Source organism: Taurulus bubalis (genome assembly GCF_910589615.1).
Source record: "Taurulus bubalis genome assembly, chromosome: 11".
In the NCBI taxonomy this organism is placed as follows: Eukaryota; Metazoa; Chordata; class Actinopteri; order Perciformes; family Cottidae; genus Taurulus; species Taurulus bubalis.
Genome location: NC_136599.1, coordinates 8,382,040 through 8,408,811, shown reverse-complemented (window position 1 = coordinate 8,408,811; position 26,772 = coordinate 8,382,040). Strand labels below are relative to the sequence as shown.

Sequence of the window (26,772 nt, the reverse complement as noted above, 5' to 3'; positions counted from 1 at the left end):
GGTCACGCACCCCGAGACCGGGCTCCCACCATGGAGACCAGTCCGGAGAGCCCCAACCGGGCCGTGGAGTACCTCCTGGAGCTCAACAACATCATCGAGAGCCAGGCCAAGCTCCTGGAGACGCAGCGCCGGCGCATCGAGGAGCTGGAGGGCCAGCTGGACCGGGTCAGCCAAGAGAACCAGGACCTGAGGCAGGATCGCAGCCCGCGGACGCCAGGTTCGGACACTCTCGAGCAGAACCACAACCACAGCAAGCCTCTGTCCCTCCCCATCCATCATGCTGTTGGGGTTGGGGTTGGGGTTGGCGGCAGCAGCGGGAACGGTAACACCTCGACGGCTCAGGCGACACCTCCAGCACCCACAACTCCAGCACCCAACCGGGAGAGGAGGACCCACACCAGGCTGACCCGAGGTGTGTCCTGCACCTCCTCGACCGCCGAGCGAGACCGGCTGGAACGCACCGACAGCACTGACACCAACGCCAGCTCCACCATACGGAGAAAGTAAGTTCTTCTCTAAAACAGAGGCCCTCTCTCTTGGTTTGATCGTCCACGATGAGCGATGAGCTTCATGGCATCTTAAAGGAACGCCAGCAGTCTGGTCCTGGTTGCTCTAAATTGCAGCGATGACCATCCAAATGTGTGACGCATGTATATCATGTATATACGCTAAGCCCACGAAAAGGAGGCTGCAGCCTTTCTAGTCATCAGAGATAATCCTCACGGTAATGGGTCTAAACCTAAAGAAGGTTTTTTATTTTTAATACACCACCATGAGGAATTATGCAGAGCGCTGGAGGATTATGGGTAGAGTGATATGTGCTCAAGGTGTCCATTTCATGGCTGTGTGTGTGTGTGTGTGTGTGTGTGTGTGTGTGTGTGTGTGTGTGCGTGTGCGTGAGATTCTGGCCTGCAGAGGGGTTTGATTAGTGTAATGATCACCGTGCATTATGTGAGGTGCGTAGGAGTCTTATAGTAGTATGCTGAGGAAAAAGAGTCCAGGTAGGTGAGTTATGGGTATTTTTTTATGGTGATCTGAACTTTTTATGGACCAGTGAATCCCTTCCATATGAAATATCCGCCCACTGTTTTCTAAAAGTGTGTTTTTTCTTTTTTCTCTTCACTCTGAACTGAAGGCTAGTTGGCTTTAAGAGAACCCCCCCCCCCCCCCTCACCAGAAAAAAACTCAAGGCTAACCTGAAGTTAGAGTGCTGCAAACACAGCTTTGGCAAACAGCAAGTGCATCTGTCCTCGCTTTTACTTATCCACGCACACACACTGATATAGTCGGCTTTTGTTCAGGAAGCATTAAGCTTTGTGAGTAGGCAGCAATTCATGCGAAAAAGTACACCGTGAAATATATTGTTGCCGTCTCAGCGACAGAAACCACTGGTCCCTGCGCATATGATCGCATCTCTCTCCACAAGTAGTGTCAGTAATGAATACTGGATTTTGCTCACTCTCTGTTTTCTTAGGGTCCCAATCCTCTTGTCAGTGATTAATTCAGACTTCACCAAATCCCTTATCGATTGCCGTTGTCTTTTCCTCCGCTGTCTGCTTTTCCGGCCCCCCTCCCGTCGTCCCTGGGGATGACTTAGTCATTAGACAGGAGCACATATTAGTTATTTATGTAGATGTTAAATGCAGTGATGAATTGTGAATGCAAAAGATCTTGCTGATCCTCCCTTGTTAATTGCCCTTAGCGGTTCTTGCTGACTTTGGATCCAGGCTCAGACAAGCGTATCATATGAAGTGTCACATTTAATAAACAGTCACCCGCACAGCAGAGCCATATTGTCCCCGTCTGGCTGTGACTCAGCCGAAACCATAACTGGCCTATTAGCTTAGGTCAGCGGCAAAACCCTCGCTTCTTGATCACGGATCAGATACCGACGCGAAATTCCTCATCGTCGGCGTCCGCGACACTCTAAATATGGCTCGGATCAGAGGAGGAGACAGAAGGAAGAGGTGGGAGACGGACGGGGAGAGTTGAAGGATGACAAGGGGGAGGAAAGTGACTGGGTGACCTTACTCAGCTTGCCTCAGTCTAAAAGAGAAATGGTGGAACACACACACTGATTCGCCATCTGTCAACAGGGTGCGTTCGAGAGGGAGCAAGGGAGGAGAGGGGAGGCTGGGCCGGAGAAGGCAAAGGCTCCAAGAGCTGCCTTTGTTTTTGTCCAATTAGGTTTTTCTTCCTCCAGCAGGATTCCTCATCTCTGCCGTGCGCTCTCTGTTCCTCACGTAACCCACAACTTTTATGTTGGACATAGAAACAGAATAAACTGTCCCCAATATTTTCTTCTTTTTCTTTTTTTTTAAGCCCATGCGTGCAGCAACTGCATCAAAACAAAGTCACTCCTCTCCTCTCTTTTCTCCCAGCGGCACGGTGCAAACAGCTGTCCCAAATGCTTCCCTATTTAGCTCCTCTCTCCTCCTGTTAATGGCCGTGTGAACAATGTGAGTCTGAGGCCTCGGGGAGGAAAAACTCTGAGTCTCTCCTCCCAAGAAGCAGCAGGTTGGAGGGCATTGCCACAACTCGCTGTGAGCGCGGCAGATGTTTTTCTGTTATTGTTATTTTGGGAGAGGTCACACGTGGATGTGTGTGTGTGTGTGTGTGTGTGTCTATTATAATGTATGTGCTGGTACCAACATCTGTGAAAGAGGGTGGCAAGTACACACAGAGTGCATGAGAGATTAATTAGTGTGACCAGAGTGTAATTACCACTGGCCCAGGGGTGATAATTACTGCTGTGCATATATATATAAATGTGTGTCTTTTGGTGCATCTTTTTTGGGGTGTGGGGTGTAAGTGTGTATATGTGCACTAACATCACCTGGGATGTCCATTAATAGACAGCTAATGTGACCCTGCAGGCTGTCATGCTATACAGGGACGTGGCGGGCCTCTCTGAGAGGTTGTATCCTTCATTATGTCGTCCTCATGGGATGAGAGGAAGGAGCCGCTAGAGGTCTTGGTGACAGCCCCAGTGGTGGCGATACTCAGAGCGGTATTATTACATAATGGCAAAAAAAAGAAGAGGACCCGAGCTATCGTTTCCATTCTTCACTTCCCTCTCGCTGTCACAATGGGAGTGTTCAGAAGCTTTGAAGAGCCCCGTGAAGGTGCTTGTGTTCCCGTCCGTCCCTTTATTCCCTCCATCGCCCTCTCAGCTCCGGGCTTTGTGGGCATGTGCTGTGTCCTCTCTGTGAAATTTACACAAATTCGGCGATATGGAGAACGGTAATGGACTTTTGTTTCAGAAGGAGTCTCATTTTGTGTAGCTTTACTACACATAACCCCATCCCCTTTACAACCCCCATTCTCTGTCTCTCTCTCTCTCTCTCTCTCTCTCTCTCTCTCTCTCTCTCTCTCTCTCTCTCTCGCCCAGTCTCTCTCTTTAAAACTCTCTCTCACATACCCACGTACACACACTCACCCTCTCCCCCTCGCCGCTTCTGTTTCCCACTGCTGCAGATATGACTCAGAGAAGCTTGCAGAAATTACTTTTCTGCTATTCTCTTTTCTCTTCCCCTTCTCGGCTCACCCGCTCTCATATCCTGCTGTAGTAACTGAAGCACACTTTTTGTCCCTGATTAGCTTGATTGAATATTCTTTCTCGACGCTAATGCAGCTCACAATACATGTTGATTATTGACGGGCGTTTTTTTACATCCCATAGTAGCTGAGATTGCGCAGATGCAACTTGGTAAAATGAAGTGGCCCCCGGCGAATGTGTGGGTAAGCTCAGCTGCACTGACCTGCTCCAAACAGTCTGTGTGAAGTGATGGGAGGTAATTTATCCTCTCTGGACTCGGCATGACTTTCTAGAAAGAAATACGGTGAAGCTGCAGCTGCCATTTTCTCCAAAACTCCATCTCGCTCTCTCATCTATTCTCTCTCACAAGACACGGAGTGGAATAAACAGTGTTTAATTCTAGCCAGATTTAGCATATTGCTAACAGTTCAGATTGCTGTGATGCAGTATAGCTTGATGGTAAATGATGTGTGTGTGTGTGTGTGTGTGTGTGTGTGTGTGTGTGTGTGTGTGTGTGTGTGTGTGTGTGTGTGTGTGTGTGTGTGTGTGTGTGTAGGAGGCAAGTGTACGTGGGTGGTGTGTTTTTGCCTTCTCGAGTGCAGTGAGTGTTCATGGCTTCATACAGTGTGCGTGCAAAGGAAGAAAACATTTTTTTTTTGTAATTTATATTTAGTCACGTGTTACGCAGGATTCATGAAGATACGTATTCTCAAGTATCAGTTGTGAAGTGAGAGAGGACTGACCATCTTTCTGCAGATGGTCATATTCACACAGGATTAAACACTTAATGTACTAACTCTATATTTGTATTAGCATGAACATTACATGGCAGAAGGGTTGACAGGCTGTACAGTTGGATTTGATATATATATATATATATATATATATATATATATATATATAATGTTTAAGTTTAACCTTTTGTTGTCCTCATTTAGATGATGTCTATATATGTGTACAAATACTTGGCCAACAAACAATAATGCTCATTCAGACTATGATCTATTTTTAACGATTTCTTGGCAGAATATCCTGCCATGTACAATTATATTGTACAGAAAAGACTAGATGTGGCAACAGAAGCAACGGATATCACGTGAGGAGACAAACACACGGTCCATGTGAGAATTAAAAACTCATGCTTTATCCCCATCGATGGGAACTTAAGAGTCTCAGGCCGCATATTGTTACACTTCTAGACACATAACCGTCTATACTTTGTATTTTTTGGAGACCCACATTTAAAAATTGATAAACCCATCTATAACGCATCTATAACTGGTCGTGATTTTGCGAATAAATGAACGTTCCTGACCGTCTTCCCTGCTTTTGCGACCAACCTTTACATTTAGTACGTAAGCCAGCCATATCGAAGAGATGTACAGCTGATAAATCACAACTTGTTTCATGCATGTGTTATTAAAAACATATACACATGTTTAATACATAATCAATTAACCAAATAAATACATGAAGGTGGACAAGCTAACAAACAGAATGTATGCGGGCCTTTCTTCTTTGATTCAATGTTAGAAGTTCACTATAATTATCAGAACGATACAAGCAGGCTCCCTCGTGTGGCTCAAAGGTGTTCTGCAGATATAAATGTTCAATAAAAAGACCGTGGAAGAAATTCTGCTAAATGTTTTATTATTTTTACCCAGGCTTCGGTAATGGCTGGTCTAAACCATCACATCAGTCTTACCTGAAATAGTAAGGAGACAAGTAAATTGCTGTGATTGACCGTTTTTCACAGAGAGCCGTGAGAGATATAGTTGCTGTGGAAACTGTAAAGTCCTCCAGGCAGTTACAATATTACATTTCCAGCCTCCCGTTCTCCCTCCATCTCTTCCACCTTTAACTGGAGGAGGAGGAGAAGGAGGAGGATGATACATTCTCCTGTTCTCCCTCCATCTCTTCCACCTTGAGGAGGAGGAGGAGGAGAAGGAGGAGGATGATACATCCTCCTGTTCTCCCTCCATCCTTTCCACCTGGAGGAGGAGGAGGATACATCCTCCTGTTCTCCCTCCTTCCCTTCCACCTGGAGGAGGAGGAGGAGCATGTACATACATCCTCCCGTTCTCCCTCCATCTCTTCCACCTGGAGGAGGAGGAGGAGGATACATCTTCCTGTTCTCCCTCCATCCCTTCCAGGAGGAGGAGGAAGAGGAGGAGGAGGAGCAGCAGCATGTACATACATCCTCCTGTTCTCCCTCCATCCCTTCCACCTTGAGGAGGAGGATGCATCCTCCTGTTCTCCCTCATCCCTTCCACCTGGAGGAGGAGGATACATCCTCCTGTTCTCCCTCCTTCCCTTCCACCTGGAGGAGGAGGAGGAGCATGTACATACATCCTCCTGTTCTCCCTCCTTCCCTTCCACCTGGAGGAGGAGGAGGAGCATGTACATACATCCTCCTGTTCTCCCTCCATCCCTTCCACCTGGAGGAGGAGGAGGAGGAGGAGGAGGAGGAGCATGTACATACATCCTCCCGTTCTCCCTCCATCTCTTCCACCTGGAGGAGGAGGAGGAGGAGGATACATCTTCCTGTTCTCCCTCCATCCCTTCCAGGAGGAGGAGGAAAAGGAGGAGGAGGAGCAGCAGCATGTACATACATCCTCCTGTTCTCCCTCCATCCCTTCCACCTGGAGGAGGAGGATACATCCTCCTGTTCTCCCTCCATCCCTTCCACCTGGAGGAGGAGGAGGAGGAGGAGGAGGAGGAGGAGGAGGAGGAGGAGGAGGAGCAGGAGCAGCAGCATGTACATACATCCTCCTGTTCTCCCACCATCCCTTCCACCTTCAATTTACCTCACCTATACGGAGGAGGATGAGGATGATGATGATGATGATGATGATGATGATGATGATGAAGAGGAGGAGGAGGATACGTCCTCCTGTTCTCCCTCCATCCCTTTCACCTGGAGGAGGAGCAGGAGGAGGAGGAGCATGTACATACATCCTCCTGTTCTCCCTCCATCCCTTCCACCTGGAGGAGGAGGAGGAGGAGCAGGAGGAGGAGTATGTACATACATCCTCCTGTTCTCCCACCATCCCTTCCACCTTCAATTTACCTCACCTATACGGAGGAGGATGAGGATGATGATGAGGAGGAGGAGGAGGAGGAGGAGGAAGAGGAAGAAGAGGAGGAGGAGGATACGTCCTCCTGTTCTCCCTCTATCCCTTTCACCTTCAATTTACCTCACCTATACGGAGGAGGCTGAGGAGGATGAGGATGATGATGATGATGAAGAGGAGGAGGAAGAGGAGGAAGAAGAAGAGAAGGAGGAGGAGGATACGTCCTCCTGTTCTCCCTCTATCCCTTTCACCTGGAGGAGGAGGAGGAGGAGGAGCAGCATGTACATACATCCTCCTGTTCTCCCTCCATCCCTTCCACCTGGAGGAGGAGGAGGAGGAGCAGCAGCATGTACATACATCCTCCTGTTCTCCCACCATCCCTTCCACCTTCAATTTACCTCACCTATACGGAGGAGGATGAGGATGATGATGATGATGATGATGATGATGATGAAGAGGAGGAGGAGGAGGATACGTCCTCCTGTTCTCCCTCCATCCCTTTCACCTGGAGGAGGAGCAGGAGGAGGAGGAGCATGTACATACATCCTCCTGTTCTCCCTCCATCCCTTCCACCTGGAGGAGGAGGAGGAGGAGGAGCAGGAGGAGTATGTACATACATCCTCCTGTTCTCCCACCATCCCTTCCACCTTCAATTTACCTCACCTATACGGAGGAGGATGAGGATGATGATGAGGAGGAGGAGGAGGAGGAGGAGGAGGAGGAGGAGGAGGAAGAGGAAGAAGAGGAGGAGGAGGATACGTCCTCCCGTTCTCCCTCCATCCCTTTCACCTGGAGGAGGAGGAGGAGCATGTACATACATCCTCCTGTTCTCCCTCCATCCCTTCCACCTGGAGGAGGAGTAGGAGGAGGAGTAGGAGGAGGAGGAGGAGGAGGAGGAGGAGCATACATCCTCTTACCCCTTCCCCCCTCGACTTTTGCTTTGTTTTAAATGGCAGCTGTGTAGTGTCGGAAACAACAGCCCTGGCAAATTAGCTCTGAGATTAGCGGCCTTCACTGAGCGGTGAGCGAGGAGGGCCGCCCGCTCACAGCAGCGTCTGATCAACACAGGTGCCTTTCCATCAGCTCCTCCCAGCCGCTGCTTTGACTTTCATTCATTGTCTTTCCGGTTCAAATGCAGCTAAGTGGCACTTTTGAGGAGGGATGCACGTCAAACACTCGCGCGCCCGTTTTCGTGGAGCGGAACAGGGAGCCCGGTTACCGTGGGAACGCTGCGAGCTCCTCTGTACAGAACTCTGTGGGCGAGAGACACAGAATAGAGCGGTGGAGAGAGGAGAGGGTAGGAGTGGGAGCAGCAGCGGGGTGAAAGACAGAAGCAGCATTGAATGACGGCTCTCTGGGAATATATATTATTGATATTGAAGACTGGTGAATGCAACGTTTGATTCATCACGTGTTGCACGCTCCCTTTGCATTGAAAAGTCGACATGGGGTTCCTCTCGACCGGCAACCTCGGTCAATTAGTCACGCTTCAAGACCGAGCTCTGTTCCAGACTTTACAGAGGTTCCCTTTTGGGGATCAGCAGGGATATCATTTTCTTGAATTACTCCTTCAGTGTCTCCCACATCGCATTTTAAAGGAAGTCACATTTCCCTTCATTGGATGAATCATACCCGGTAAAAATCAAACATACCGATACACAAGCAATATCACACACACACACACACATGCACATCAACTCACAGGGCACAGCAGGGGCCTGGAGCGCGTCGATGAGTCCTAACTGTACACTGTGCCCCTCCCTGTCAGTGCGTTCTCCTGGCACGCAACGGCAGACGCCCACTCAGGCAGTCCACACTGTTGCCAAGCAGTAAGAGATTCAAGCTCACAACGAAAGCAGTTGGTAGTGGAAGAACTGGTGGAAGGGAAAGGAAAAGGGGGAGGAGGGGGGGTGTTTAAAAACACACTTAACTTGCTAGCTACAACGCAGCATGTGTGGTTATCAAACGTCTCTGTCAGCGGGGGTCAGGCGGGTCACGCGCTGGAGGTGGGATGACGAAGTGTGCTCCCACACTCTTATTTCATAGACAATGGCGAAAAAGCAAGAAGCACAATCGGAAATGGGTTGTACCACGGTGGAGTTGGACAGATTTTCAAATTATACCAACCCCATCCTCCAGAAAAGCCACGCGAATGCAAATGGCCGCGCTCTCTGGCCCGTGGGCTCCTCTACCAAAACGGTTGTTGAAAATAAAAGAGGCCGGCCACGACGGGCACAGGTGAAGTCTTCCTGCGATCACAGCCTTGCTCTCGCTCTCCTCGCGCATCTATACATAGTCTCACCTACGCGCTCACACCCCCATGCCACTGCACACGGGTTCAAGGAAACGCTGATTCCAACAACAACCATCACTCCACACATCCTATTTCCATTTCACGTTCCTCCTCCCCTTTCTGCCCTCCTTCCCTCCTTCCCTGCTTCCCTGCTTCCCTGCTTTCCTCCTCTCTTGATTGTTTTCACCCTTGCCCTCCTCCGTATTCAACCTCTCCCACTCTCCCGCAGCTCGCTCTCCTCCCACTCCTCTTCCTGCCTCCAGCCGATGTCAACTCCCTGCTTTTGAAATACACGACCACCTCGCACGTTCTCCCAGCGTTCTCCTCTCCGCACACTTAGCATCACAAACATCCTCCGACCTGTGTCGATTCATGTCGCTATTATCTGTGCACGTCGGCTAATGACAGAGAGAAATGTACACATACTCCGAGTGTGTGTGTGTGTGTGTGTGTGGGTAGTATGTGTGCTTTGTTATTCTATGGAGGAGGAGGAGGAGAAGAAGAAGGAGGAGGGTGATTGGGTCTGTTTTTTCTTTTAATTTGTTTCTGGCAATCATGGATGCAGGCATAGCTGCTCGCTAAGCAGAAGTCAGACCCTAGATGAGCGTGTCAACACTCGCAGTAGTTACCGCTGGTAAAATACGAATCTTGGCAGGGCAAGACCTCACAGTGTGTGTGTGTGTGTGTGTGTGTGTGTGTGTGTGTGTGTGTGTGTGTGTGTGTGTGTGTGTGTGTGTGTACAAGCACGGCTCACACAGCAGCACCTCTGCCTCTCTTCATATCTCCATCCAAAGATGAATGGGTCAGCGGGTTCAATTGTTTGAGAATATTTTGTGACAGAGAAATTATCACACAGATCACACCTTGTGCTTGTAAATTAGGCCGGGAAGTTCTCGAGGAGCTGACTTGTAACTAGGCGCCCCTGTTCCACACTAGAGTTTAAATAGCGGCTTGTTCTCATCTAATTGGAGCTCTTTTCTTTATCAGCTAACCATGATTACATCCTCATTTTTTTTTTTTTTTACCATTCTTGTTCACCACTGTTTTGAAGTCGTCGAACAGCTCGGTATTGTGTACCAGACTTGTGTCTTCTTTGTGTCGAGTTCAAATCCAGTCAAACATGAAGTGTTTGTCAGTCTAAGATCAGTAGGACACGTACATGACCTTTTAAGTTCACTTTATTAATTTACGCACCCAGCATTTACAGAGCAACATTATCATTCATTTGGAGTCATGTTTATGTCTAGCCGATAAATGTAGCTCTGTTTTGTTCTCTACACTCCTGAGAGAAATATGTCTCCATAGCTAAATGATGCACTTTGTTCACCAGCTGGTCTGTAACGGGCCGTCTTCTGTTCAGTGCTAAGCAGGTCGTGGACAGTGGGTCTTTAGAGTTATTTTTGCTGAAAATAACTGCCTGCAGCGTCTGAAAACAACTGTGACAGTGGCGAGAATGAACCAAAAACATAAAGTTATGGGTCAGACAGCTAAACGATGAACTGAAACTCCCTATAAGGCTCTGTAGGGCTGAGGGCGGCTGTAGCTTCAGGTTCAGGACGCGGGACACCTTTCACAATGTAACATTGTTTACCCAATGTTGTTTAATTATTATTATTTAATTATTATTCTTGTTATTACTATTGCACAATTATGTTGGACAGAAGAGAAACATACTTTCGATCTTCTGCATGTTTGCACATTGCACAAAATTGATAATAAAACTGACTTTGACTTTTTAATACATAGTTATTAGAAATATATTGATTCGCTTAAAGCTGCTTTAAGAAAAGGTCACAAGTAATACATTTCAAGTAAGGCCTAAAACAGCTGAGCACTGCAGTTTTTACCAGACCTTTCTCAAGCAGGAGTTTATATGTATTTTATTTGTTGGGGACTATTTTGACCAGGACCTATGGAAGCCCATTTTCAGTAAAAAAAAAAAAAGAGATAAAAAGTCGTAATTATGAGATAGAAAGTCGTAATTATGAGATAGTAAGTGTGCATGCGCTTCAGTGGCGCTGGCTTTCTCTTTTCACAACATAATAGGAAGAAGAAAGAAATTAATTTTAAAAAAACAGCGCCACTTACTAGCTCATAGTTATGACTTTCTCTCTCATAATTATGATTTTTTTTTATCTCATTTGTTTCTTTTAATAGTGACAATGGGCTTCCATAGGCATGAGTATGTAGGCTTGACTGAAAATAAACTCTAGTGCCCATGTTCACGGTGATGAAGCAACATGTTACCCAGTGGAACAGTGAGTCTAACTGATGTGCTTTTAATCGCTCTTAGACATAAAATGAGCTCCATGAAACTTTGGCTACAAAAGCCACACTTGTTATTTTTATTGACAAGGAGAAAATTAAGTTTCATTCAACCAGTGTTTTTCAAGTGAATAACGCATTCTAAAAATTCAGTTTGGTGTCCTGGGCTTCCACAGCTGGAAGAAGCCGGTTAACTACAGTGACCTTGAGTGTGTTCAGTGTTTCCCTTTCTGTCTCGCTCTCTTTGCTGCGTCTAGTCTCTGAGTGTCTCCATGCTAGAACGACGGGGACCGCATGTCCTTGACAGCAGCTGGCCCCGCGAGAAACCATTTATTTACATGCTAATCTCAACCACTGCTCACTCTACAGCTGCAGATGGAGCCTCTCTAATTCCTGCAGAGTAGAAGGGCTGCAGAGAGGCTTTTGTGTTATATGTGCGCTTGTGCATGCATTATAGAAAGTGGTTTCACATTTTCATACCGGATGAACCCTTCAGGAGACCAGTAGCTGTTATATAATTTTTCAGAGTGGTTTGGAAGTTTCTCGTTTGAGAACTCTGGCTGTGAGCATTTTCAAATGTTTTTTTCTTCAACCTTGAGCTTTACTCCAGCTGTGATATCTGCGGGGGGGTTGACTTCAACAAGTGGTGTTTGTGAAGGCGTGCGTCACCTGGCCGTCGTCAGACTCTGTCACACATCTGCCTCTCTTTTTAAATGTGCCATTCATTGTACCACCATTGACGCTGTATGATTTGTCACTATCAATGTGCAGCTTCAAATCAGTGCTCTCTCTCTTTCTCTTTCTTTTTCTCTCTCCCTTACTTGCTCTCTCTCTTTCTGCTTTGCCGCTGACTGTTTGTGTGTCTGTTTCTCTGCTTTCTCCATGTCTCTATGCGTGTGTCGTCCGTCTATGGTCCTTCCTGTCAAGTGTGCGGCCGCTGTCTATCTCAGGGCAGCCCGTCTCGGCTCCCACCACTCCCACGGCGGCGGGCGGCGCCGCCCATGCCGCTCAGTTCCCCACCAGTCTGACTGTTCACAGCTTCGTGAGCCTCCATCAGTACTGCTGCCCCACTACTGACCAAAGCTTACAGCAGGAGGACAGGTAAGGGCCACCGCAGGGCCTGAGTACAGTGAGTACAGCACAGTGAAAATAAATAAAAAACACCAAGTCAACTATTATAAGACGCCTTGCAACAACCCCCAGATCTCTCACGCAGTCACCGCCCCTTTCTTGACATTTCATCCTTTCCTGCTTTACCTTTCTACCCACAGCCCCATCCCAATCCTAACTAAGCGCCAGTCTCCTAACACTCCCAGGTGTGACTAATGGCTGGAGTTAGGCTTGAAAAACGCAATAGCTCCTTCACAGAGAGCGAGAGGATGGCACATCTTCAATAAGCTGTGAGACTGAAGTGGACTGAGTCACAAGTGAACCTGGCGAGCTCTCATCCTCCTTTTTCTCTCCTTCCCCTCATTTCTCCTCCACCTGATGCCGTTCTCAGACACATCAGCGCATGACGCTCCAACACTGCCATCTAATGGCGTTATACAGCTGTGATGTGCACATGTTCGGTGTATGGTAAACACCATGCTTTTAAATAAAGATGCCAGTTATGTCACTGTTTGAGCTAAAAAAGTGCAGCCTGCTTTAGGCTTTTCTAGTTTCCAGCTGTTTTGTTTTCTGCTTTTTTTTCTCTTTTTTCTGTCTCATGCTGTTTTTCACGCTGTCCTCCTCTTTCCTTCCTTCCTTCTCTCTCTCCGTCTTGTCTGTCTGCCTTCCTCGTGTTCCTTTCTGTGTTTTGTGTGTTGCTTTCCAAGAGAGGAGGGTGATGATGAGGGCTCCCATCAGTTCTGTTGTTCTGCCTCGGGCTGCAGCAGCCCTTCCTCTCGCTGAGCCGAGGTGTGACTGACCGCACAACGACTCACTCGCCCATTTTACCTGTGAAAAAAAAAAGACTCTCACAGTTTATGCTGCCAGAAAACGGAGACCTCACTGTGTACCAAAAAAAAAAAAGGCAGGACACAATAGAAATGCATGCAACGTGTAGTCTTTGTGACAGTTGTGCTATCATTTGCTTTATTCATGTATCATCTTGTTTGTGCAATAATTAACATTTTAGGGAATTTCAATGTTGTCTTCTCTCTGTATTCTTGGCAGTTTATTTGTTTTCTTTCAGCCATAACAAGTTGTCGGAACGCATCACCATCATCTGCTCATTACCGTCGCACTCGTGCTTATCTAAAAAAAAACACGAGTCACATCAGTTCGGATGTGCAGTCACCAGTTCTTATCCTTGCAAATAGCTTTAAAGTCCCGTCACCACTTATTATGCAATGTCATAGAAGCTCTTATGTGATGTAAAGACATTAGCTGTGTGCAGTTTGTATCACATATTCATTTGGTTGTTGCTATGCGTCTGACAATCATGTTTATTCAGGAAGAGATTTCTCTTGTTGGTTTCATTCTGAGCTAAAAAAAAAAAAAAAATCCAGTTCCTGAAGACACTTCATGTTTGTCATGTCCAAAGGTGCAATAGTTCTTCCTGTAATTGCTCTGTGTTGTTTCAGTCACGCTGGAATGTTGCTTGTACACACCCACCGCACGCATCTCCACCTCGAGCATCACACAGGCAAGAGTTAATTATAGAAATTATATTTCCAGTTGTATATATTGGTTGTTTTGGGCGCATAATCCTTGATTGTGAATGCTTTCCTCCACATAACACATAGTATGTACCCCTTCTTTTTCAATAGCATATTGCTATAGCTGGTGAAAACCTGAAAAAAATGGTGTGTGTGTTCGTTGTTTCTCAGGACATTTATTGACTGTGTACACTACAGAAATATGAACCACAGACAGCATAATTGACTTCTATATTTGATTTTACAGAAAATTCTCCTTTTGACAATAGTTTCTTTCAGAAGACACCTGCTACTTTACTTCCAAGGCCATTTCAACCACATCACATTTTTCAACTAAAATATGTGTCGTCTATCTCCACTGCTTCAACGCGTGTCCTCGCTCTCACCTGCATTCACGCAGACGGCACAGACGTCGAGGTTAACCAGATAAAACACCAAACGTCTCTTATTTTTATCAATACACTTTTTCTCAATAAATGAAAATGCACTTCTTCTCTGTGTCTCTTTGTCTATCTCTGTTGTGGGGGGGGAGGGGGGTGATGATGTAATAAAAGTGACTGTGCATGTGTCAGCGATCTGGTGGAGGGAGAAAAAAAGCTGGGCAGAGAGAGGGAAGTTCATAGCTGTCAAAAGACTGTCAAGAATGCAGCCTGTACAGCTTTGTAGGGCGAGCAAGAGTGTGTGTGTGTGTGTGTGTGTGTGTGTGTGTGTGTGTGTGTGTGTGTGTGTGTGTGTGTGTGAAAGAGTGCATGACAGTGAGACAGTCACACAGAGAGAAGGCTAGAGAGAGAGAGAGAGAGAGAGAGAGAGAGTGAGAGAGAGAGAGGGTGTGTTTGTGGTTTGTCATTACACTGCTCCAGTTAGTGTGGGACCTTTCTCTGACAGTAGCAGCATGGTAAGAAGTCAACTTTTTCTTCCCACTTTTATGTCACTTGTAAAACTGTCACAAAAGAGCATTTATTTTAATAATGCTGCTCGTTCCACTGGTGTGTTTGTATGGTGGCCAGCGCTGCATGTAGTGCCTCTGATACGTGGTGCGAGCCGTAGATCACCAGTCTGTGGGCTGAGCAGGTCAAATGTAACTGAATCATCACAGACGGACAGTAATAAGTGAGGTGAAGTTATTTTTGATATGTAATAAAGTCAAATAGTGTCTGTTGAGTGCTGATGATTATTCAGGGTATAGTTGTTAAAAGAAAGAAGGAGAGGTAAACGTGTGACAGAGTCCACATGCCGTTCACCTGACGGATCACATACCTGTCACTCAAACGCCTGTACAGACGTACAGACGTACACAAGTACAGCACAAATGCTTTTTGAAATTATGTTGGTTTCAGTTTGGAGGATTTGTCTACAATGGAAGTCTGCAGTCAGCGGTTTGATGTGAGCACAAGGCCAAATCAGCTGTACAAAAGCTGCAAGTGATTCAATCAAAAAAAAGGTCAAAATAATTCACTGGAAACTGTCTAAATACTGAGGCTCTTTCCATAACACTGAGAAGGGATAATTTAGTTTCTTATGAAGTCGACATTAATTTGTCTACCCGCCTGTTTATAGAAGACTTATCTCTCCTTTCTTTCTTCCTTCATGTGCCAGAGATGATGTGATAATAATGTGCTGATTTTCAGATACATCACTCTGTAGACCGTGTGTGTGTGTGTGTGTGTGTGTGTGTCAGTCACACACAGTGAAGTGGCAGAAGAGTGTTGGCGGTGGAGGAATGCTCCGATCTGACCCATGAATGATTTGATTGTCTCCTTTCAGTTTGGCCATTTGAAAGAATGGCATCACATGTCAAGAGAATACAGACATCTCTAACACAGTGTTTTTTTTTAAAGTCCTGACACTGATGGTTAATATTATCACATCCCCAAAGAAGTTAGTGTAGATCTAGCTAGTTGGCCCTTCTGTTTCGCTATTTATTCACAGTCCACATTTGAGTCGTAGGGGCTTCTTATATTGGCCGATGAGCTTTGGAACAAATGGCAAAATTGACACAAAAGTTGTAGATAAAGAGATTAGACGGGATGAGATAGCTGCTGTGTCAGTGCTCGAGTGGAAATGAGTCCACAGATGCAATTATTGGCCCCTCCGTGGCAGGCAGCATGAGAGGTTCATCCCCCAGTCTACTTGTCCTGCTGCAGGTCCGATGGCACAGTCAGACTGACTGCCGCTCTTCCACACACACACACACACATATGCAGATGCCGTCAGCACATCAATATTATATGAGCGAGGGACAGGAAGCAGGGGACTGCATGAGTTGACATTGTACTTCACTTCGTCCCCCTCATTCACTTTTTCAATTTCTCTCTCTTCAGTTCGTCAAATCCGGCCCTCGTCTTTTATTATTCTCACAACGCTATCAGCGATAACTTCCCTGTTTATTAGATTTCAACCATCTGTTTCGGCTCTAATTAAATGGTTGGAGGTAGTGGAGCTCTGGGCTGGTCTTTATGAGGGAGCCTCTGGAGAGAACCTCTCTCCTTGGCACTGTAACAGGAATACAGGGTTTCTTCCATTAGTAATGAGGTGCAGATGCCAGCTGCGATATGGTCACACTCATGTTTTATACAGCAAACTTTTTACTCATATATCATCCTCACCTCGCCTCTCACCGCTTGGCTCTCGCTGCAGGCAAAAGCAAGTGATAGTCTTGTTTAATGCATGCAGGCTTGGAGGTGGTTTGCAAGGCGAGGGGAAAGAAATCAATCGAGAATGAATTTATTCTTCATTCAAATACTTCCCCAAACTTTTTAATAGGCATCTCTGAACTACAGCTCAAGAGGGAGAAATTAAAATGCTGCACGTCAACTGCGGAGATGAAAACCACAGATTTCTTCGGCGGTTGTCAAGCCGCTGATAAAAAGCTGTATTTTGATGTTCCTTTCTTTATGAGACGTGAACAGATGACGGCAGGCGTTTATCCGGATTATTAAGGAGATGTAAAATCAATTCAAGGAACAGCTGTGAATATTCAGAGACAAACTCATGAAACCGGGCTTGTGACTCCCTAATGTCGCGTCGCATGTATTTTAGGTTTCTGTGACTTGAGTTGAATGAAAATACCATCTGCTCCTGCTGATGTGCACGGCAGGAAGTTACAGTGGAGCCGAGTCCCTGCTTGTGGCTACCTGTTGGCACTGCGTAGAGGCTAGTTTCCATGCCTTAAAAGGAGCAGTTTGAAGCAGCTCTGAAGATGACATCATCTTCTATTCACACAGTTTGGGCAAAATATGTAGAGACGTCCACGTTTAGACAACGCTGCATTTTGCATTCAAATACATTCTGTTGTTTTATCCGTTTTCAAGAAGTATTATGCAGACCGTCATTCACAACCTGTGGAGCATCTTCATCACCCACCTCAATGGTGTTAACAGTCAACACATTGTCATGGCAACTACGCTTCTCATCCTAACAACTGACTCACCGCCCACAAAGGTCCCACAGCAACCGTCACCAAGCAACCCCCTCCCGCTTCTCGGTTTCTCTATTTAAGGAGCAGAGGAGGAGGAATGATAAATGATGCTGCAGAGTTAAAAAAAAAAAAAAAAAAAAAGAGAGAGAAGAGAAGATGGATGTTGTGCCCAATAACTTGTTGCTCAATATTAGTTTGGCTCAAAATGGAAACAAAACTAAAGCATGTAAGGCATGCAAACAGCATATATATATATATATATATATATATATATATATATATATATATATATATATAATGTGGCATTACTGTTACATTTGTACGACTAAGTTGTGGTTATATGTGCTTTCCTGCAGATGTCAGAATTGTATCTTTTTGTTTTATCACTTGGCTTTTGCATGACTCTTGTGTTATGCAACAAAATGGAGTAGTCCTCAGTGCTGCTGTTAGACTCAACAATAATTTAGCCTGCTCACGTGTTGCTTGGAGGCACAGGATGTCCTGCTGAAATACCTTGCATTGAAAGACATGACCACTCCAAGGATTCTTGGCACAGGTATGACGAGTGGTATGTTTATGTTGCAGCATCACCTGCAGGATCAAAACCAACACATTGAAATACCTCCAAGTTATTTCCTTCTTTCCTGAGTAGCTTTTTTTTTCTCAATGTCCTGTTTTTAGCTGGCTCACTAACACAGGAAGTCCAGTGGAATAGCTACAACACAATGAGGGAGGGAGGAGGACATAGCTGACCCGCTCACAGCCAAAATGGTTACAGTCAACAAAGCACCGTTTCATTTTCACCTTTTTTGTCGTCTGCATTAAAGTGTGACACAAAGTTTCCATGTGATGAATGTAATGCACCCACACATCACTGACCCTGGCTCTGCACTCTTGTTAAGGGACAGCTAACAGAAGGGGGCGTGGCTAACACAAGGAGGAAACATAGGCAGGGGCATGTGACTGTAGTTTTCCTCCCAACACACACTGACACATTGACTGAGGTTGGATTTTGTCCGGGCAACAGGACACAGGAAGCTCTCTGGACTTACTCGAATCCTGAAACGTTTTGGGATTTCTGCTCTGCTGACTGCAAATAGGATTGTTTCCACTTGAATCCAGCTCAACTTTGTTGGTGACTTGTTTTGCAAATCTTAGCTACTTGCTTTTACACCGGTGTGGCAGACTGAGTGAGGGTGCATCTGGGAGGTAATGTGCCTTGACGCATGTTTTGTCTCACAATATTTCACCGGGAGCTGAAGTGACACGCAACAACCTGGTCTTTCCTGTCAGTATGGTGCTGCTGGTATGTGGCAGTGGATTTAGTGGTTGATGACTCTTCTCAGTGTGCCATCACTGTTGTGTGTCAGACTTGCACTGAGAAACAGACAGAGACTGAAAGAGGGAACAAGAAAGTGAGAAGCAGGCAAAGGCTGCACATGAACACGAGTTGGCTCGGCTGAACGTTGTAGTATATTAACTCGTCCTCTTGACTCAATAAAGGAAGGAGATAGAGGGCAGAGACCTTTTATGTCTATTGGATCATCAACTCACAATGTAGACAGTTAATGTTGTCAGATCTCTGGCGGCTGTGGCACCGCTGAAACAATAAGAATTTACAAGCGATACAAGTTCACCATGAGTTCCACCAAGAGATGGTTATCTCCTCGCCGCTCTAAACTGTACATGTAAGTCTTTACATGTACACTCTTCACTACTATTCTACGTAATTCAGGGACGTGGAACTTACTCAATCATAAAATGTGCACTATAAAGTGTTTGGTGTGACATTTTTGTCAAGCTTGTGCTTATTTTTCTCCTGCAGTGTGGAAGGGGACTCCCAGTGTCCAGAGACGGGCACTCACAAAGACATCCAGACACCATTCAGCCAGAAACCTTACCTGCGCGGCTCGGAGCGCTACACTGACAGCAGGACCAGCAGCGCGCCCGCCGGATCCAGGGACCCTTCATGCGTGTCTGCCTCCACTTCAGCCAGCTTAGCCTGGGCACTGCGAACACGCCACCAACCTGCGAGTCTGGCCCTCCGCAAGCAAGAGGAAGAGGAGAACAAGAGATGCAAGTCCCTTTCAGACTATGAGCTCTCAACGGATCTGCAGGATAAGAAGGTAGCGATGCTGAATGTTTGTGTTCTTTGCCGTTTTCCCAGAAGCCACTAGCACTAGCAAACATGGTTTGTATGGTGGATTCCATTCAGTTGTCTGTGTTCTTCTTTTCGCCCACCTTTTTTTTTTTGCCAGGTGGAGATGTTGGAGAGAAAGTACGGTGGCTCCTTTGTAAGTCGCAGAGCAGCAAGGACTATTCAGACGGCCTTCAGACAGTATCGCATGAACAAGAACTTTGAGCGCCTCAGAAGCTCTGCGTCAGAGAGCCGCATGACCCGCCGCATCATCCTGTCCAACATGAGACTGCAGTATTCCTTCGACGAGCGACAGCCTCCGCAGCAGGCCCAGACGCAGACGAGCTTCACCCACAACGTGGCCATCGGGCCTCCTCACTCCCCCGACCCGGACCGGCCGGGAGACTACACCCACTTGGAGGACTCCTTTTCCAAACAGGTGACCGTGTTCATGTTTTTATAGGCTATAACTCTTTATGATATGAACGTCTCAAAGGTCTTTAAGGTGACCAAACACTGAAAAACTCCTCAAGCAACAGGGCAAAGCAAAAGACAAATCTTGTCAGGCATACCTGGCACCATAAGCTTTATACCAGGGGTGTCAAACATACGGCCTGCTGATCCTCTGATTGTGAGACGGGCATGCTAACCATTGAACCACAGTCACAATTGATTGCAGCACTGACATTACTAAAAATATTGCCCAACTGCGAGGGAATCTGCAGAGGAGAGCTCAGGCAGATAAACAGTGGGCTGATGTCTGAATTTTTGGTCTTTATGGTTCTAGTTTATTGTAGAAAGACCTTTTAAAATAGGGTTTATCATCCAAAAACATTCACCAGTGATTAAACATAGAGACATATTGTCATTATGTATGCGTTATTATGCTATGATTTTACTGATTTTAGTTTGACACCCCTGCTTTATACCCTCAAAGCATGCTTTAGAAACTGAATATTATGTTTAAGATGAACTATAGTAACATAGTTTACTTTATGAGATGCTGAACTCGTCGTGTTCCCTACAGGTCAAGTCGTTAGCTGACTCCATAGACGATGCCCTTACCTGCCGCGGGGGTCGCGATGACTCCCAGGAAGGCAGCAGGGAGGGTGGAGGCCTTAGTGAAGACTTCGGAGAGTGTGTGTGGAGCAGCAGCAGCAACCCCTCCTCCCAAAGAGGTTTGGGAGAACGAGCCAGGGGAGCCGGAGGAGGGCTCAGTATGCATGGCGACAGCACCGCCACCTCGTACAGCGACGTCACCCTTTACATGGACGATGGCATGCCTTCGTCCCCGCTGTCCCTGGATCGGGCACCCAGCAGCACAGATACAGAGTACTGGGGCCCCGGTGGTGGTGTCGGAGGGCGTGAGGACAGCAGGGACACCGAGGGAGGGGGCAGCAGCAACAGTCGGCGCAGCACCCCGTGTACCGAGTGCAGGGACTATCGTCTCAGGGGCGCCCATCTGCCTCTCCTCACGATTGAGCCGCCCAGTGACAGCTCTGTGGACATGAGCGACCGCTCAGATCGCGGCTCTCTGAACAGACAGCTGGTCTACGAGCAGGAACCTGGTGTCGGGGCTTGCTCCCCTCAGGGAACCCTCAAACACTCCCCCACCACAGGCACCCGGACTTCCTCCACAGCAGCCGCTCAGGGTCAGACCCGGGCCCCCGGCAGACCCATACCCACACACATCCCTCACCAAGTGGCGGCACACCACCACCACCACCACCACCCTATCCACCACCACCAGTACCCGGACACGCCGTCGTCATCGTCCTCCCCCCAGCAGCCTCCCACCACTCCTCTGTCCTCCTCCTCCTCTACAGCTCTGCCTCCCGGCGTACTGGAGCAGCCGTGCTGCTCGGACGGGGACAACGACTCGCTCAACTCCACCACCAACTCTAACGAGACAGTCAACTGCAGCTCCGGCTCCTCGTCTCAGGACAGCCTGCGGGAGCCTCTGCCGCCTCTGGGGAAGCAGACCTACCAGAGAGAAAGCCGCCACAGCTGGGACTCCCCGCCCTTCAACAGCGATGTGGTGCAGAGACGCCAGTACCGCATCGGTCTCAACCTCTTCAACAAGTAAGATGATTGTAATACTAATACACAAAAATGCCTTTTAGAGCCCATTTTTATGGTGATAATACAATTAAATTGGAGAAGTTGTAGTGAGATAGTTCTTTTTCATTGACTATAGGAAGCCAGAGAAAGGGATCCAGTACCTGATAGAGAGAGGTTTTGTATCGGACACTCCCGTTGGGATTGCTCGCTTCATCTTGGAGAGGAAGGGCCTCAGCAGGCAGATGATTGGAGAGTTCCTGGGAAACCGACAGAAGCAGTTCAATAAAGATGTTTTAGAGTGAGTATGGGAGTACAGAAGAGATCATCAGCAGGGATTTTAACCATTCAGATGAATGTTTAGTCCAAACACAGATCAGCATAAGTGCACACTATTTCATCTCACATATTTCATACCAAGTCTAAATGGATGCAACCTTGAGGCAGAGCAAAAGCCCTCCCCACACACACGTACATGGTATTTCCTAATATGTGCCATGATGAATGTTCCAGGAGAGGTTGGACTGTGACCTCTGCTGTGTGTGTTTCAGCTGTGTGGTGGACGAGATGGACTTCTCAGGAATGGACCTGGATGATGCTCTCAGGAAGTTCCAGGCTCAGATTAAAGTTCAAGGAGAAGCCCAGAAAGTGGAACGGCTCATAGAAGCTTTTAGGTTTGTATGTGTTGAATGCAGTGTCTTTAAAATAGAGATAGGCCTCAGTGATTGTCAGCTCAAGACACACTGAATTATATCAACTGTGGCTGGAGTATCAAACTGTAAATGTTTGAACACGCTGTTTCTGTCTCTCATGCAGCCAGAGATACTGTGTTTGTAATCCAACGCTGGTTCGGCAGTTCCAGAACCCAGACACCATCTTCATCTTAGCCTTCGCCATCATCCTCCTCAACACAGATATGTACAGTCCCAACATCAAAGCTGAGAGGAAGATGAAACTAGAGGATTTCATCAAGAATTTGAGAGGTAAGACAGGACAGAAATAACTCACACACTTGATTTACATATTAGGCTGTTTTAATTGTTTTTTGTATCATGTTGTCTTTAAGGATGTTAGTATGCATAAGATTATTAAGGAGAAGCGTTTGTCCAGTTGAAATTTAAAAAAGAACATACATACGGTATATGCTCGTTAAAACACGTGTCCTGTGTCTCCTTTGAGAAGAAATCTGAAACCACAAGGGAGAAATGTATATTATATATCTTTTTCATCACGGCACCCCTTTTGATTTTGCATGAATTCAACCGAATCGGTATCCATCGACGTAGATGGAGACCTTATTTTGATACAGCCAATAAAATCTTGCATGAAGTAGTAACATCAGTGATCTATCAAAGGCCGAATACACAGCAGCCTGCCCCACAACACAAGAACCACAGACTCTGAACAACAACAATTCACATTTTCCTGCAACAGTCTCGTTCTTCTTTCACTTACAGACATGAAAACACATTTTCTCCGACTCACATTCACTGTAGAAAAGTACTCTGCTAATGTCAATTTGCAGGCTTAGATAACCGATCAACTGCTCAGCAGCAGCACATTAAACAGCACGGTCCGTGCTCTTTAATAGCATAACACGCTGTCCAGCTGTGACATGTAGGCTACAGCACATGCTTTGTCTCTTGGTGCGCTGCCAGCGAGACAAAAAAATAATCTACCGGTATATACATTTCCCCCTAAACCTTTTTTCCTCTGTTTAATAATAAAAAACACTATTAACAATACATATTGTTGCCACTTGTGTGTGAAAACTGTATAATTTCGTGGTTTGTGCAGTTGCAATAAACATCATTTCCTAAATCCCTCCCTATCCCTGTCTCCACCCCAGGCGTAGACAATGGTCAGGATATACCCAGGGACCTGCTGGTTGGGATCTATCAGCGGATACAGAAATGGGAGCTACGGACCAACGATGACCACGTGTCCCAAGTGCAAGCAGTGGAGAGAGTCATTGTGGGCAAGAAGCCTGTGAGCAAAATACAGGGCTTTGTAATATGTGGTCACTACTTGTTAAAAGTTTATTCATTTGTACTGTATTTTTCTATATAGGTGCTGTCCCTTCCCCATCGTAGGCTGGTGTGTTGCTGCCAGCTCTATGAGGTCCCTGACCCCAACAGGCCGCAGAGGACCGGGGTGCACCAACGGGAGGTTTTCCTCTTTAATGACCTTCTGGTGGTAAGACTCGCATTCATCACTTTTGAGGACAAATAAGACATCTACTTAACTTTAAAGAACCTCTAAAATACATCCCATCTATCTGTCCCATCAGGTGACCAAAATCTTCCAGAAGAAGAAAACCTCAGTGACTTATAGTTTCAGACAATCGTTCCCTTTGGTTGAGATGCAAGTGCACATGTTCCAGAACTCGTGTAAGAACCCATTTAACTATTCTTTATGCCCCTTTGTGCAATCCTTAACATTTCAGTTCTGGGTCATTTTGCATTTCTATTTTTGATTGGAAACAATGTAATTGTCCTTTGCGGTCTGGAGCCGATAATATTTGAATATTGCAATACTTTCATCAGTGGACCATGGGCTCTATCACCGGTGGGTTTCATCCCCCGGTGATAGACAGTGACTTAACTGACATTTATTTAAATGAAAATCTTCAAAAGTGCCACTTTAAGTATTTAATTGGTCTGTGTTTGCATCTCTTAGACTACCCGCATGGTATCCGCCTGACCTCAGCAGTCCTGGGTGGGGAGAGGAAGGTTCTTATCATCTTTATGGCACCCAGTCAGCAAGACCGCACCCGCTTTGTTAGCGACCTCAGGGAGAGTATTGCTGAAGTGCAAGAGATGGAGAAATACAGAGTGGAATGTAAGTACCCCATCTACTGGTCATTACTGTGAACTATGACTTCAGTGGGCGTGCTACAGCTTTCTATATCAATAAATAGAGTGCTGGTGTTATCGGTATATGGCTTATTCTTCTCTACATCGTGTCTCCCTCTCATTTTAAATTCCCCTGTGCCCTTTTTGCTTACTTACAGCGGAGCTGGAGAAACAGAAAGGTGTGATGCGGCCCAGCTTGCTCACTGGAGGTGTGGTTGGAGGCGTAGGTGGGAAGAGCGATGTTGTGAATGGCTCCCTGGGAAGAACCAGTTTTGATGACAACTGCTCAGTGGGAGAGGGTCTCAAACGCACAGCGCTCAGCTCATCTCTCAGGGACCTATCGGATCCAGGTGAGGAAGCATCAGAGACGTCGTTTAATTCCGATTCCTTCATGTCCGCTGGGTTGAATTGGGTAGCACAGCTTTCACATGCCTTTTCTTTTATCCACTGCTCCATACTGTTCATATCTTTCTCACTGACATTAAGACACAGCTTATGCAATTCCTATCTTTTTCCAAAACACGTGAACAAACTTTCCAATCTTTGGCTCTTTGCTAACCTGACTCTTCCTGGTGGGGTGCAGGGAAACGTGGTCGCAGGAACAGTGTTGGTTCTCTGGACAGTACCATGGAAGTAAGTCTCAAAGACTAGATGTTGTCCTGTAACACGTCCCCTTACTGGTTCTTCGTCTTCCTGAGCACGCTCAGTTTGTGTCCAGTGTGCCTATAGATGGTGTGCGTGTGTCCTGACCTGCACTGACAACCTCTGCATGGCTGTGTGTGTTCAGTCCTGCCCAAGCATGTCCTTCACCTCCAAATACAAATGTGTCCTTTGTGTGATGATGTAAGTGGGAACAGAGACATTAGTGCAATCCTTCAGGGTTTTTTTCTAAAACATGATGATGCTTTATTCTCCCAGGGCTCCATCATTAGCAGCCCACAGCCTCACCAGCGCTATCCAGTGCCAGGCGTGTTGCCTGGCTGCTACGCAACAGAAGACTTTCGGCCTCATCGCCCCATCCTGAGCCCCGGATCGGGGGTGGGGGGTGGGCCGGGGCAGCAACACACCACTGCTGGGACAGGAATTGGGGGAGTCTCCAGCAGTGTAGAGAGAGCAGGAGCGGGGAGTGGCCCTGGGGGGAGCAGCAGCAACAACAACAGCGGCTCCTTCCTGGGGTCACTATTCGGCAGCAAACGTGCCAAACCACCAGGGCCCCTTATTCCACCGGGACCACCCTACCCCGCACCTGTACCCCCACCGACTACGGGAGGGCCCCCTCCTCACTCCCCTTCATCGCTGTGCCAACTGGACGGGGGCCCTTCCAAGATCCAGGCGCTGCACGCACAGTACTGTCACGTGGCCACCGTGCAGCCCCCACCACCTTACTACCATCACCATCGCTACCACGTCCAAACTGTCCCGCCTCCTTTGCAAGGGGTGCCCCCTCATTCTATACAGAGAGGCCCACTACCCTGTCGTCCACCGCTTGGCCCCCCACATGTCCAGCACCCGCAGCTGGCCCATCTCTCCCATCTCTCCCAGCATGGGCTTCCGGTTCGTTACGCCAACATGGTGGTGGGATGTCCCCCACCCCTTTCTCCTCTCTCCCAACATTCCCAGAACCCACAGTTTGCCCTATACCACGCGCAGCCTACACACTCTATCAGAGGGGGCGGCGTCCCTGGCACCAAACTCCCGTTAACCATGTCCCACTCCCACCCGCACCCACACGCACACTCCCAAACCCACCCCGGACACGTGCTCACGCCACACCCAGCCAACCACTCCACCCATCAAACACACTTCATATTCGGCACTCTGCCCCACAACCTTCCGTCCGCCTCCGTCAACGCGCATCACGCGGCGACCGTCGGCCCGTATCTGCCCCAGTACCCTCCTCTTTCTTCTATCCCTCCTCCCCCACCACATTCCCCTTTACCCCCCCCTTTGTCCCCCCTTACCCCTCTTACACCTCTCTCCCCTCTCCCCCCCCAGCACCCCGGGCAGCTTCAGCAGGGGCCGCAGGTGACGGGTGCTGGAGCGACAGGTACAGGGGGCAAATCCAAGCCTATCAACCGGATAAGTACCGTGGTGTGAGCAGGATGTGGGGCCAGAGGGGTCAGAGGTCAGATTATAGAGTGGAGGAGGTTGGCAGAGCTAGGCCTAGGACCAAGTCTGCCAGGACAGAAAGTAACAGCAGCAGCGCGAGCGACAAGAGGAAACGTAGTTTGCTTCGTCTCTGTTACTTTCACCTCCGTTTCCCACATATGTAGGTGGAAATGAAGAGCACAGCTAGAGTGCGTACATCTTTGAAACCTGCACACACAGAAACACACGCACACGCACATGCACATTCAAATGTATAAAACACTCCACATGAAATATCAAAAAAGCCTATAGCCATATAATTTAAGATGAAACTAAATCTATATCTAGATATATTGCCTCAGTTTTAATTATTTGAAGTCTAGTTGAGGCTGTATGAGACTATT

At 47.2% G+C, this 26,772-nt stretch overlaps 1 protein-coding gene across 1 annotated transcript; it reads left to right on the top strand.

The window, feature by feature from the left end:
• Positions 1-30: 30 nt before the first annotated feature.
• On the top strand, positions 31-26,772 carry iqsec2b (IQ motif and Sec7 domain ArfGEF 2b; the record flags this gene model as incomplete). Its single annotated transcript, XM_079226717.1, has 14 exons — positions 31-503; positions 19,056-19,356; positions 19,489-19,806; positions 20,395-21,449; positions 21,565-21,726; positions 21,977-22,099; positions 22,242-22,408; positions 23,275-23,414; positions 23,496-23,621; positions 23,716-23,815; positions 24,105-24,266; positions 24,439-24,630; positions 24,864-24,913; positions 25,199-26,772. The coding sequence occupies 14 exons, from the start codon at positions 31-33 to the stop codon at positions 26,375-26,377; spliced, it is 4,548 nt and encodes a 1,515-aa protein (XP_079082843.1). The 3' UTR covers positions 26,378-26,772.